General features: G+C 32.7%; 3 protein-coding genes across 4 annotated transcripts; 2 read left to right on the top strand and 1 right to left on the bottom strand.

Annotated features, from left to right (window-relative positions):
* Positions 1 to 786: 786 nt before the first annotated feature.
* Positions 787 to 6,976, bottom strand: LOC106712243. Of its 2 annotated transcripts, none has more exons than XM_045686500.1 (3): positions 6,883 to 6,976; positions 1,652 to 1,843; positions 787 to 962 (listed from the first exon to the last, which is right to left on the bottom strand). In XM_045686500.1, the coding sequence occupies exons 1-3, from the start codon at positions 6,938 to 6,940 to the stop codon at positions 787 to 789; spliced, it is 426 nt and encodes a 141-aa protein (XP_045542456.1). In that variant the 5' UTR covers positions 6,941 to 6,976. The 2 variants fall into 2 exon arrangements, with proteins under 2 accessions (XP_045542456.1, XP_014360223.2); XM_014504737.2 differs by lacking the exon at positions 6,883 to 6,976 and adding an exon at positions 2,571 to 2,724.
* Positions 5,713 to 9,185, top strand: LOC106712242. Its single transcript, XM_014504736.2, has 6 exons — positions 5,713 to 5,773; positions 6,047 to 6,212; positions 6,852 to 6,982; positions 7,089 to 7,152; positions 7,272 to 7,389; positions 9,000 to 9,185. The coding sequence occupies exons 1-6, from the start codon at positions 5,713 to 5,715 to the stop codon at positions 9,183 to 9,185; spliced, it is 726 nt and encodes a 241-aa protein (XP_014360222.2).
* A 1,250-nt stretch (positions 9,186 to 10,435) lies between these two features.
* LOC106712355 lies at positions 10,436 to 13,705 on the top strand. The gene is made up of 7 exons (XM_014504870.2): positions 10,436 to 10,531; positions 11,792 to 11,868; positions 12,015 to 12,192; positions 12,557 to 12,687; positions 13,020 to 13,083; positions 13,269 to 13,386; positions 13,499 to 13,705. The coding sequence occupies exons 2-7, from the start codon at positions 11,793 to 11,795 to the stop codon at positions 13,691 to 13,693; spliced, it is 762 nt and encodes a 253-aa protein (XP_014360356.2). The 5' UTR covers positions 10,436 to 10,531; position 11,792; the 3' UTR covers positions 13,694 to 13,705.
* The last annotated feature ends 371 nt before the right edge of the window (positions 13,706 to 14,076 follow it).

The raw sequence follows: 14,076 nt of genomic DNA on the forward strand, positions 1-14,076 counted from the left end.
TTATTAAAAAATCATTACGAATGGTATACGGCATAATAAATTTAATATCAGGGTATTTGGATTGGATACAATGTATGGATATCAGATAGTGTTGCTATTACCATAAAGATCTGATTTTCTTATAACTTTATATTTTTATAACGATTTTTACTTTTTATAAACTTTGATATGGTAACACTGTTCTATAATTTTTGAATAACTGAATAATAGATGAAAATTCTTTGAAGATTTCACGAACATTTTTATTAAATCATCTGTTTTTTGAACAACAGTAACTGAGATTTATTTTTGCAAATTTTTTAAACTCGAAATACTTTATTTGAAGTACATTCCGATGTAATTATAAGATGATATACATTTTTGTTTATTTTGTTAATATTTATTAATAACTGCATCTAGTTTGTAGGCTTAACTTTTGTAACTAACGAACGCACTCGTTTAATTGTTATTGCCCGACCGAGCCGCTAAGTGCCCGGCGGGCAAACCCGCTGATTAATTCAGTTACTAATTGTTAAATAAATCGAACTTTATTTTATAATTTGATTTTTATTTCTTTAACCTTACTTCTTACTAATATTATAAAGTCGAATGTTTAGATGGATGGATGGATGGATGTTTGGAACTTAGGAACCGCAAGAACCATCTTTCGTTTGTATGTGTCAAAATAAATGATTATAAATTATAAAGTTATTCTTTATTTCATTTAAAAACTGGCAAATCAAAGATAAACTGATAAATAGTATATCGGAGGTCACCTAAATTTATTACATGATGAGAGACGCATCGTTATATTCCGTTAGGTTTAAATCTGAAAGATACAGTTCTTCGGTCGGGGTACGTGTGTGCTGTGCCCGCGCCCGCGCCCGCCAGCTGCACCCGCAGCGCGTCCAGGCTCGACCACACCTGCTGCATCTGACCGAAGATGATCACCTCCAACCGCTGTATTGAAGAGTGTAGTTCCCCTGAACGAGGGTACAGGTGGTAAAAATTATGAAATAAATAAAACGGACGAGATTACCAACAGAGGTCAGGGGTGACCGACTGACCGAAGGTTAGAGGAGAGAAACTGGCGGACAATATATGTTTCAATTTAATATATCAAAAATTATATTGTACAATACATTGTTTGCATGCTTTTAAAAATTAAAATGTTTTATAAATGACCGATAAGCGACCGGGAAACGATGAAATTTTACATCTAGAAACATACTAAAACTTTTAAACTAAACATGCGGTCCTGGGAATATCGTAAAAAATTTTTAAAACAAAACCAACAACAATTAATCACTATTCTTGTGTAATGGATGCGCCTAATAACTAATGCCACGGTCCATTACGCTTGCGGTATGTCGACGACTGATCTGAATAGATTTCGTCAGACTTGTACGTCAGAATATTGGCTAATATCATGTAGTCTCCTCATGCTTTCAGTTTATATGTCATCGTGAGATTCTTAATTATAAACCATACATCTTTATAGTCCCAACAACGGTTAAGACTAAAAATATAAAACCAACAGGTTTCCACTGCAGCACTCATACAAAGGAAAATCACGGTAACATGGTTGTAGACAAACCAATCTAACAACATGAATTTGTAAGATAGGGAAGATTGGAGTATTTATGAGAGTATTTTATGAGATTTGTCTTACTGGAGGTGACAACACCATGTAATCTCCTGGTGATGGTAGCGTTGGCAGTGGCGTTGACTTCGTGGGTCTTAACTGAGCACATGGCACGCGCCTCTTCTCGCGGTCCTGCGCCGTGGTACGTTGAATTGCGGACCTCTATGTACGGCTGCTTGCGACCCTCTGTGTTACTAATAGTGTAGTGTGGTCCACGCACTGCGAAACAACGAATAGATTTCAACATTTATATACCGTTAATAGAAAATAAGCTCTTTGGCTTGTTATTCAGAGAGTTGTTTTGAAATACCTATTCAAAAATATAAACTTTATTTTAGATCTTTCACCAAGAGGGCTTATTTTCCGGGGAAAAAAGTTAAACTCTTGTTTTCGTATACTTTCCCTCAGTTTGGTTTTAATGTGAGATTTTAACTATAACTGCAATCCGTCGAAAACAATAGAAACCAGACCAAACATGCGAGTCAATTAATAGTCAATTGTAACACTTCTATTAGACTTCAACACATTGCATTAACTGATGACACCTATTTTTCCAGACAAGTCTTTTCAAAGCCTACTTTTGCGTAGCTTCGGTATAAATTTTATAACGTCCCTGTCCATTTCCAGAAATATTAATCAATAATTAAATAAAGAATATCAAAACCAACCACAATCATTGCATCAATGACTACCTCAAACTGCAAAATATAAATTAAAACCTTGGAAAATTTAAGCTTAAACAATATCACTATTTAAATTGGATATATCTAGCTCTAAAAACTTTACATATACGTAGCAATTTTCAGAAGCCATTTAAACCTTAATATTATCTAACCTACAGTTTGTTTATACCTATGTTTACAAATATTTGGTAAAACATTTTCAAACATTTTGCCGATGCTTCACTATCATTATGAAAATGAAATGTTTTTTGTTTATTACTTACAGTACAAATTCGCGGGAGCGGCAAAAACTGTAGTTAATATAACATACGAAATTAAAATGAAAATTACTACAATTCTAAACATTGTTTTCATTATGTTTTGTTCTTTAAAACGCACTACAAAACTCGAAGTTTACTAGTTGTAAAAAACGTTTAAATGTTTTTTATAATTTTCTATTTTACAAACGTAAAATTTTTTAAATACTGATAATTCGTTGGCGGGCTTTTACGTCACTTCACGTATGTCGTTGAGGTCGGCGCGAGAACTGATCGAGTCGAAATCTGTGCGATGAGAATAAATAGTGGTGAACCATAGATTGTAAGCCGCCGAATATTCTGCCCAAACTAATTGGGTACCTGCCCGATGAATTGAAAAGTCTAGGCAATAGCTATCTATTTGTTATACATTTATCAGAGCATACATGCAATAGAATGCAATAATGCACTTTTCATTAAGCCTTGTGCTTTGAAGCATTCATTCCTGAAATTGCTCAGTCGCTTTTAATTCGTGTTAGTCTTTGCTTCGTCGTTTCATTTCTCGTCTCATTTCCTGGCTGTCTAGACCTTATATTCACATACTTTAATTTCTTGTTTTTATATCTTTGGTAAACGTTGTTTTTTCTCCGAAATTCCGAATTTTACCATAATAACAAAGCCTATTTAAAAATAAACTTATGCCTTTGTGTTAGGGATTATTGATATAATGAAATAAAATTGAATTCAGTAATCCTACAATGTAAACAAGTTCAACAAATCTGGCGTTGATGGAAATTCAGAAATTTCTTAGGGTGAAGTTCACGATCAAAACAGATGTAAAAAAGTCAGTAGAGTTGAATACATGAAACAGATGAGTATGTACTGAAATAACATGGAATTCCTCGCTTGCAATTTTCCAGCGTAAACAAATAGTAAAATGTGTAAGGTGTTACTAGGCAAGCACGTTTTAATATTAAACAGCACACATAATGTATAAAAATTTATAAATCTAGTCTTGGAGTTTACCCTTTGTAATGTGTTAGGTAAAAACTTGGAAAATCTTCTATGAAACTCTAAAAACTAAGTTGAAAACTAAGAAATGGTGGTCAATTTATTTTACACCTGAGTTTTAGCTGCATGTCTTGAATTATTTGAATTGCTCTGACTTAAAAATGTTTTATCTTTAGTTTGAGACCACATAATACGTAACTTATTTGAGGGTGATAACTGAACATTAAAATTGAAAAAATAAATAGAAAAAAATAGGACTAGATACGTTGGTACTTCGTCCTATTTTGCTGCACAAAGCTCACGTAGAAGTAATCATTTGGGAAAGTCATATGTATTTTTCTTCTTCTTTAGTCGACCACGAATCTGCAAGGTCACATCAAATCATTTATACACCAATTTGTTTCTGTTCAATAATAAAATAACCATGTCATCACTTTAACACATCTGATGACCTAAATTAGAAATGAAATAATGTATCATGTTTGTAATGAAGCAAGAAGTAGTGGTAATTGCCGAAATCAACGCATTGGGAAGCGTAAAAATCGTTTGTCAGCTGTCCGTATTGCACATGTCAATAGATTACACAGAGTCTCCGTTCCCTCGGACTCACTCCACAAGATCATCGACCTATTTATAACACTATAAATTATGATATCCTAATATAAATTGAATGTAAGCACTGTCTGTCTAAACATGAAACGTATTAAACGAACTATTACACATAGATTTACCGAAAACTAATTGCATTTTTTTACAAGAAAGGAAGTTTCTAGTTAAAAAATATTCCTTTTTATTAATGATGGCGCCAAACATTTAATGAACCTGCCACATACTTTAAATGAATTGCTTAAAGTGACATTTGTTAATAACTTCGAAAATTTTAATTATATATTCGTCATCTGGCGCCCCTTGTACCGAATCATTCAACCTTAGCACATAAATATGCAAAGCAATAAATCTAGAGTTAACAATCCATTACTATTGTACCGACATATTTTGTGTGTTGGGGAAGCATTAAATACCTATATTAGACAAGAAAACACGAACATATTTTTGGATAAACAAAATTCATTGCAAAATAGAATGACTAAAATTACAAAAAATTGTTTGAATTATGTGGCCAAAACCCATCTTGCCGACCTCACTTAGAGTGAGATTTGTTTCCTTAGATGGGGAAAGGGCGAAAGCGCTTTAGTGATAAATATATATTTTTAAATAGTCATTTTACGTAAAAATCAAATTGCTATCACGATATTAAAAGTATGTTGTTTCTATACAACGGCATTGAACTAGAGTTTGTGTAAACAGTTCTAATCTCGCAATGTGAGTCATAGACTATAAATAAACGTTTAATCGAGAGATAAAACTTCTCCGGGGCCCTTTTTCAGCAATTCGTCTCGTTGTAGCGACGCCTAAAGTAATGTGACCTTACCATGGTTGAAGTCTAAGATGGGAGCGCCGATATAACAACGGTTGGCGTATTCAGTATATACATTGTTAACTGTGTCAAGGACACAAAAACTCATGAAGGCATTGTCGATTAATAGCCTTTATCCTCATGGGAAAATTAATTAAATTAAAATGTACAGTCGAGATCAAATCAATCGTTTAAATTTTTATAAAAAAAGTGAATCATTTAGTTATAATCAGAGTGTAGGTAAATAATATGAAATAATACTATTCTTAGTTTTTGTATCGAACTTACTAGGTACTCTAAAAAACTAAAATAATAGTAAGTACCATTAGAAATCCTGTTATTAAGTAATAGAACAAGTTTTTGCTTCTTCAGGAAAACAATTAAAATACTTTATAGGTCAAATTCAACCACATCTGTTGACATATGGCTGAAACAATAGATTTTAAGGACCATAAATTTTAACCAAATAGTCTTAACCTTATAAAAATAATGACCGCTGACGAATAGACTAAACAACATAGTTTTTATTATTATTTAGGTCAACGACCTACAACCTAGATTATAGTCGATAACAGAATCCTGGTTTCGAAACCTTAGCACAGATATCGATATCCTCTAGATTAGTGAATTAAGCCACGGCCAGTCGTTGATATCTATATATATATATATATATATTGATATACCATATGGTATATCAATGAGCTACTTCATTTATTTATAGATCATAGTCTCAGTGTTAAAATGAAAATTATATTAGTGGTTTTGTTCCTTGCGAGTTCTTTTACAGATGCGAAAAATGATGGTACGTAAGGTTTACATACTGTATATTTAATAAGATTTTTTTTCATAGTTAAAAACCAATAAATTTACTAATATATTACAAGATTCAAGCTTATGACAATGCCGAAAAAAAAAAACTGAACTTTCGTAAGAACTGTTTTATACCCTCATTCCTCTACAATCAGATGTGTTGTCAGTCCTTTTCTAAGAAAGATAAAAAACTGTTAAAAGAATTGCCCTTACTCTTAAAATAATATTAAATTTCAGTGCTATTATTTTATTTATTATATTTCAGATGGCAATTTAAAATGTAACCGATTCCTAGTAGATGCCGTGTTAAGACAGCTTTTCGAATTACTAAGGCTACTGATAAAAGAAGGTAGTGCTACCAACGACGTGCCTATACTAGATCCACTGCAAATCGAACATCAAGAAATTAATTTTACTGGCAATGGTTTTACGTAAGTTTTGACTAAAACCAAACAGCTACACTCAGTTAGTTATTGGTAACTATATAGTATGCACTCATTTAGGTGTTGATTTCTTATACTAAATCCAGTAATTTATAAGAAATAAACCTGCATACATGATCTGGCTATAAACCGTGGTATTTGTTGCCTCTTTGATTTTCACGATTTTGGCGCTGACGGTTGCGGTTGATAGCAGGGGTGAGGATTCTAACTAATTGGGTTAGAATTGTTAGTACGGTGAAGGAAAACATTGTGATGCAACCTGCACATATCTCAGAAGAAATTCAAAGATATGTGTGAAGTCAACCAGCCCTCACTGGGCCAGCGTGGTTGACAATGGCCTAGTCACAACTAACTTAGGGTAGGCACCGAGCACTACAGTGGGGATGTATAGTGAGCTGATGATTACAGGTGCGTTTAAGTCGGAACGTAGCAAAAGCTGTTATTTCCAAGCGATGACCTATCTATTTATATTTACAGTGTACTAGATAATTAAAATCATTTATTTAAGTAACCCTCTCTGAGTGTTGCAGGTTAATTAAATTGTAGGTTAACGAAGTACTTACATTCGTGGTGCATTATTGAAGCTATAACATTGCTTATTATTATAAATTTACTTTTATTTTGTAGGATACAAGCTGAACTATCTAATGTGACATACCTCGGACTTGGAGATTTTGAAATACTTGACACAACATTTGATAAGGAAGATATCTCATTAGAACTGAACATGAGATTTCCTTTACTATCTATGCTGTCTGGTAAGTATTTCTAAGTTTTTTAGGTTACCTTTAGGAGTCATGAATCGACAATAATATTAAAAAGCTTTGACTTCAACCAATTATTATAATTATATGTTTGTTACAGAAAGATACGTCATGGCCGGAGACATTTACAGCATTTTTCCGTTGTATGGATACGGTTTTCTAAAGTAAGAATTGCGCATTTTAGTCGCATTATTTCTCAATTAATAGATGCTTTGTTTTATTTCATAATTTAACTAAAAACAAATACAAAATATGCACGATTTAAATAGGTATATTTTTGCAGCATTGAAGTCCACGATTTAATATTCCGAAGCAAAATTTATCTAAGACAATCAGCCGACGGTAAATCCATATTAATAGAAAGATTTTTAAGACCACAATTCGAAGTTGATACTATCGTGGTAAGTTTATATGCATACGTATTAGTTAATTGTGTCACGTAGTTCATACAAAGAGGAAGCCCACACAAAGATAATCTACAAAGCCTGCCGCCAAAATCCGTCACTACTTAAAATATCGGAGTATCACCTATATAGTCTTATATCGACTTATGCTGTTTAAACAAGATATTCGATTTTTTGTTGTAATTAATTACGGAAATCATAAGTGCAACCTTTTCTATAAAATATAAGCCCTTACTTTTTGCATAAAATTATAGTTTTCCAATGTTCTTCCAATAATCATACGTTTCTGCGTTTTGTCTATAAATAATTTGCGTTGATATCTGCTCAATACTGCTTGTCTTTTTTGTCTCGTTTTGAAATTACTAATTAATACTCACTTACTAATGATTGTATATTAAATAAATAACTATTAATCCATCAATGGATATACGCCATTTGCGGATTTTCGTCTTTGTTCTAGACTAGATTAGAATCTCGAGCATTCGTATTATCTATTTTATACATCTTGCCGACTGTGATTTAATCTATCAATATTGATAATATTAATATCAACATTATGATAAAGATATGAGATTGCAAAAATAATGGAAATATTTTAATGATTTGGATCATAGATCTCGATGAAATTTAACACTTAGGATACCAATTATTTTTTTTTAATTCCGCGCTTACGGAGTTGCGAGAGACAGCTAGTATAGGTACTCACACATATGTACACTTTTTTAATAAGTATATTTACACTATAATTGAGACCTTTAATAGATCTCAAACAAAAACCCGAAAAAATTAAAAAAAAAAAACATGTATAGTGGTGATTCGTTTGAAAATTCACTAGAGATGGGTTGAGTAAACTCGATCATAGAACTTGCAATCGAAAATTTCTTGATTATTGTAATGAAATGAAATATATTATATAAAAGAAAGTCATGTTAGTTACACTATCGGTCGGACGAACTGATTTAGCTGAAAATTGATGGGGAGGTAGCTTAGAACTAGGAGACGGACAGAGGAACTTTTTATCTTGTGTGCGTTTTTTTATTCCGGGCGGACGGAGTCGCGGGTAAAAGCTAGTATTAATATAAATATAATTGTTTCTTTCTATTTCTATTTTATTTTTCAAAACTACATAAAGGAATAAATTATTAAACTTCAAAAAATTGAGGTGTTGACAAACAAAAAAGAAATGTATTTAATATTTATTTAGTTAGTTGTGCGATACATGGACAAATAACTGTAATAAAAAATTGAATTGAAAAATTAATAAAATACCTAAATAATATACTACTTATCTGTTTGTTTAATTTCGTTACAAGACCGATGTTATATAGTTCATATTTGTTCTTTATGCAGATACGGTCCGACACTATGACAACCGTCCATTGAGTACAACATTAATCCGCATACAAAAATAATTCAACACTTCATAGGCGCTAGTTTTCAAATTAATAATTTTTAAATAGACACAATATATAGTAAGATTTTAGGCAATAATTTATTAGATATATTATTCTAATTTTTATTATTATTATTAAATCACTTCTACTCGATTAGTTATGTTAGGTTATTATTTGTATCTTATCCAAGTCTGAACAGTTTAGTTCTTACAGTCTAGAACAGAATTCGACGGCAACATAGATGACATCCTGAACGCCATGATAAAAGACATGTTGGCAGACTATCTCACAAGATTCAGCAAGTACATTGCAGCGCAGCATCAAGACGAAGCAAAACAATTCCTTAACCAGTACTTAACTAACTTCGAATCTTGGAGACTGATCGCCGCTATCCTGTGATATTATTTAATAAATTACTTTTAGTATTACTACTATTTGTGTTATTTTGCGCTTTTTCCTTGGTCCCAACAATTATATTTCGCATGAATGAATAATTCTTATTGTTTTATTTCACGATCAAGAAAAGTAGTCTTTCCGGTCATCTAAGCAACATCTAAGCGCTTCGCTAAATGAGGCAGATGGGGGCAGCTGCCCGCCCTCGAAAAATGTATCCTACATAGATAGGATTGCCAGGTCGCCAAACCTACTAGCCTACCTATATTGTTTAGGATTTTGTCTCAGTAGTAATAGGTATACTCTCGTTAGGGAAATGTAAAAAGCCTAACAAAAGCCGGAATACCGTTTATTTTGGCCGGACACGCAATCAAAAAGCCTACCTATGTCCGGCTTTATCCGGACGCCTGGCAACGTTATACATAGATATCTAAAAACGCTTTTTCATTAAATAATTTGACCACGTGTTGAAAAATTCAATTTTCAAGAAAAAACAAAGATAATTCTTTTTTTTTATTCCATAGATACTGCATCTATGGCATAAAAAAATAATTTTACTACTAGCCACCTCTTGATCATCGGCTGGTGATATACCTTCAACATCGATTTATAAGTTGAGTTGGGTCTGGGAAAGAGCAAGAGCTTTATTCCAATAAATAAATATTCGTTGCCATTTTCCAATGACTATGAGAGAAGAGCATTTAGGTTTTCGTATTAAGAAGTTTTGCAAGGCGTATCAGTCAGACTCTAATAACCTCCTTCTTTTTAAAGTTGTCTAAAAATGGGAAAGATTTGCTTAGGAGACTACTCCTGCATACTAATGCTTGGCTGTATTAATGATATTGGGCGTCCAGCTTCGATAGTCTGGTGCTGGCGCCCCTATGTTTTGCACCTCTGGTACGGCCCTAGTCTTCATTAGTCTTTCAAGTCCAGTCAGCAGCCTACACGACGCGGATTATTGTACTCGGTACTTCTCCTGTCAAAATTACCCGCGAAAAACATAACCTTTTGTGTCAGCCGGAAAAAAAATTTTTTTCCTATATTTGCGCGTTTTTGTTTTTATTAGACATTATAAGGTGTGAAATTTTTTTTAGAAGATATTTAATTCAGATTTTTTATGATTATCAAATCATAATGATTCACAGATTACAATCGCATTATCTGATGATTTTACGTAGTTGAATTTGAAAACCTAAGATCGGTTTTGTTTATAAAAAACCAATTAAGATAATGTTTTGTATCGATATCCTGGTAATACTAGCTTAGCGATAAAATTTGATGTCTGATTATTTAAATGATTTTCATACAGGAACTGCGAGCAGTTATTCCGCAACTGTCGGCTACTAACTCAGGTGAGTCGATGTTTTGAATGAACGCGTGGGCTCGAATAAATATTTTATTTAATTTAGTATAGCTCTACAACTTCAATTCGATCGCAAGGTAATTTTGTATATTTCAATTAGCTATTGTGAAATAGAACTTCGTTTTAACTTATAAGGTTACAAGAGTGTAGTAAGAAATTACAAACTTCCTTGGATTCCGTTCCGTCAACTCACTCCCCACTTGCTGAAAATTATTTCGTAGAACGGAACAGCCAACTCGCATGGTAGGTTTTAAGGAAGTTTTAATTAAGAAGCAACTATTAGTCTTTCACTAATAATCTGCGGCATTGCTTGGATTATAACAAAGTAGATGTAGTCTGCGACTCCGTGCGCGCGGAAATAAAAAAATCGTAATAAGTAGCCTATGTGTTCTCTAAACTACGTTCTTAATGTGTGTAAAATTTCAACAAGATCCGTTGAGCCGTTCCGTAGATACCTTCTAACAAACATCCATCCATCCATTCAGCTAAATATTGGCATGTATAATATTAGTAAGATCTGCGCTGGGCTTGCGTGGTTGATAAAAAAAGTTATCATCCCTCTCGGTGTGTACTCGGGACATAAAAGAGCTGGCATTACTTGGTTTATAAATCATAGTTCAAGTAGTCGAGGTATAAAAATAATACCACTGTATAAAAATAATCATCAAACGAAAAAAATATAATAGCCAGTCGAATTAAGATCGTTAAAATGTAGTTAAATAAATGTACTGAGTTGAAATGATAACACATGCGAAATGTTTCCTATATTAAAATAGAAAATGGAAATACATAAAGTACATAACGAGGATATATACATGGTCAAATGACTGCGACATTGTTGCATGATAAGCATTGACTGTAAGCATGTGACTGGATTAGGAAATGCGTTGGATTGTTTTAAATCTATTTAATTTTCGTCACCTCTACTATGACCTTGACTGAAGTTAGCCTTTGAAGTATGTCGGGTTTAAGGTATTATAATTATCATTACTTACATAAATAAATTAAATATATATTTCTACTTAAAGTTTGATCAAGAATCCTTAGTTTGGCGGCAAGGAAAGACCTTTAAGGTATTAAGATATGCGGCACGATATGATCGGATACTTGGTTTGATAAAGATATGTGATTTAATTTTATAAATGTTAGATATATCTATAGCGGATATGATAATAGTTCATTATTGTCTTAAGGTTGGGGAAATCTTTATTATAACAATAAAAAATGTTTATCTTTCCTTATAATGCAGAATGAAATTGTTAATATTGTTAACACTATGCGCACTCGCTGCGGCATTGCCGAAGTCAAGAAAAGAAGTTCAATATGGTAAGTCATCATCTTAGTTTTTACAGCAAAGATTAATAACTCGCTTTTAATGCTTAATTGTTTACTTGGCGAGTTACCATTGAGATGGAATAAAAACATTAGGTGTCTATTTGTAAGCAAAATAAAAAAGTCTTCTGTTTTTATAGAGTCCCTGTCTGAGGTGTCAACTAGTGATCGCAACTTCCTAATCAACTTGCTCATTCGTCAGCTTATAACATATGTCCGTAATGTGATCAACAACGGCTCGGACTTGTTCGGCCTACCACCTCTGGACCCCCTCGACTTGGACAGTTTCCGTCTACAAATACCAGCTGGGATAGCCAAGTAAGTAGATATCAAAGATTGATGGCTTCAATCTCACGCACCTTTCGGGATCTTAAATGACGATGAGGTCCAGTCATGGGGTCCTTGAACAAGTGATTTAACACATCGGAGGAAATGGAGGTCAATACTACACATATGTATTCTATTTGATCGTGGTTTCATTAAATTACTACATTAGTGAAATATATACAGTTGATGTAAGCACTACAAATGCCTTAGTAATAGTGGTTATAATACAGCGGTTATATATGTATATATTTACCTTATAAGTTACAATCCAATATACTTTTTTTCTAATGTATGATTTGTTTGAATTTACATTATGATATTTAAACACTTATATTTATGTATTTTTTTAATTCAGCTTCGACCTAGATCTTCAAAAGATTTTCATGACCGGCCTGGGTGGGTTCGTGGTGCACAAGAGCGAGCTCATCCTGCGCGATCTCAGCTTTGAACTCGATTTATCCGTGCCTAAACTGGATATAAGTACCGGTATGTATTCATAACTCTAGTCATGAGTTTCCACCGCTGAAAAAATATACAAAAACATGTTACAACGACATAACTTATGCCCGTAACCCACAAGGTAGCACAGCATAGCATTTGGCGCAGTCATGACACACCTTTCTCGCTTCTTCTACATTCATACATCTACTCATAAATGCACAAAAATATTTTGTTATCCCTTTTATTTAAAGAGGGATACTAACAGGTTTTTATGCAGTGGAAATCACGCTATGATCTTCCTTCTTGTTAAAGTGCTTATCAGATCAATTATAAAAACGGATGCGAAAAAAACTTAGTATTGTTTTTGTAATTTTCAGAAATCTACGATTTCACTGGCGATTTATTTAATGCAATTCCACTTTATGGCAAGGGGAATGCCTCGTAAGTATTTGCAACTTAGTATTTTACGTATCAGCTCTTAAAATGAAACATGGAACTAAAATTGATAATCTTCTGACTTTTACATCTTTTTAAAATTTCTTAAGTTGAGTAGTTATATATCTGTCGTAAGTTAAGCACCCTAATTATGTTATTATAGTAAGGACTGCTTTAATTTTTTTTTAAAGATTCCAGATTGAGGAATTTCGTTTACGGGCAAAAATCTACCTAAAACAATCGGACAACGAAAAATCTATTATCATCGACAGAATCGAAGGAGCATCTTTTGAACTTCCATCTTTTAAGGTAAAATTAAAAATTGTACAAAAAAATCAGATTAATTTTAATCGGTTACACTTTAATTATCTTTACGTAAGATAAGACATTTTTTTATATTGTTTTTTTTTTTTTTTCGCAGTCAAACGTAAACGGGGCTATCGGAGGTGGTGACATAGACGTAATAGTGAATGCAGTGATCCAGGAGGTGGTTGTGGACTACATCAACCGTTTCCGAGGCGCCATCTCCAACTTTGGTTCAGAATTTATTATCGATTTTGCCAACCCCTATCTTAACCAACTAGATACTTGGAAGTATATCGAGAGACTGCTATAATACTACTTTTAAATATACTGATTTTTTGTTGATATTGCACTTTTATTGAAAAGATTAAATTAAAAAAAATATACTTCAATACTAAGACTTGTTATTCTTCCTTCAAGGGTAGACGATGTTATACTCATCGTTTAGATATACACTTAGGAACTTACTACGTATAAATTAAATACCTACAAAATTAACGTGCTCACCTTATTGAATTAGAAAAAGAGAACATAATTTCTTCACTTACACATTTTTAATTTTATTGGATTATTAAACATCGAATATTATTTGATACAATTTAATTATTTGTATCCCATGATGGAATATTAATTATAAAGAGAAAAATGTATCAATTTGGACATTCGTTTTAATTTGGAACGTAGTATAAAGTACAA

This window comes from Papilio machaon, chromosome 3, assembly GCF_912999745.1.
Source record: "Papilio machaon chromosome 3, ilPapMach1.1, whole genome shotgun sequence".
Lineage (NCBI taxonomy): Eukaryota > Metazoa > Arthropoda > Insecta > Lepidoptera > Papilionidae > Papilio > Papilio machaon.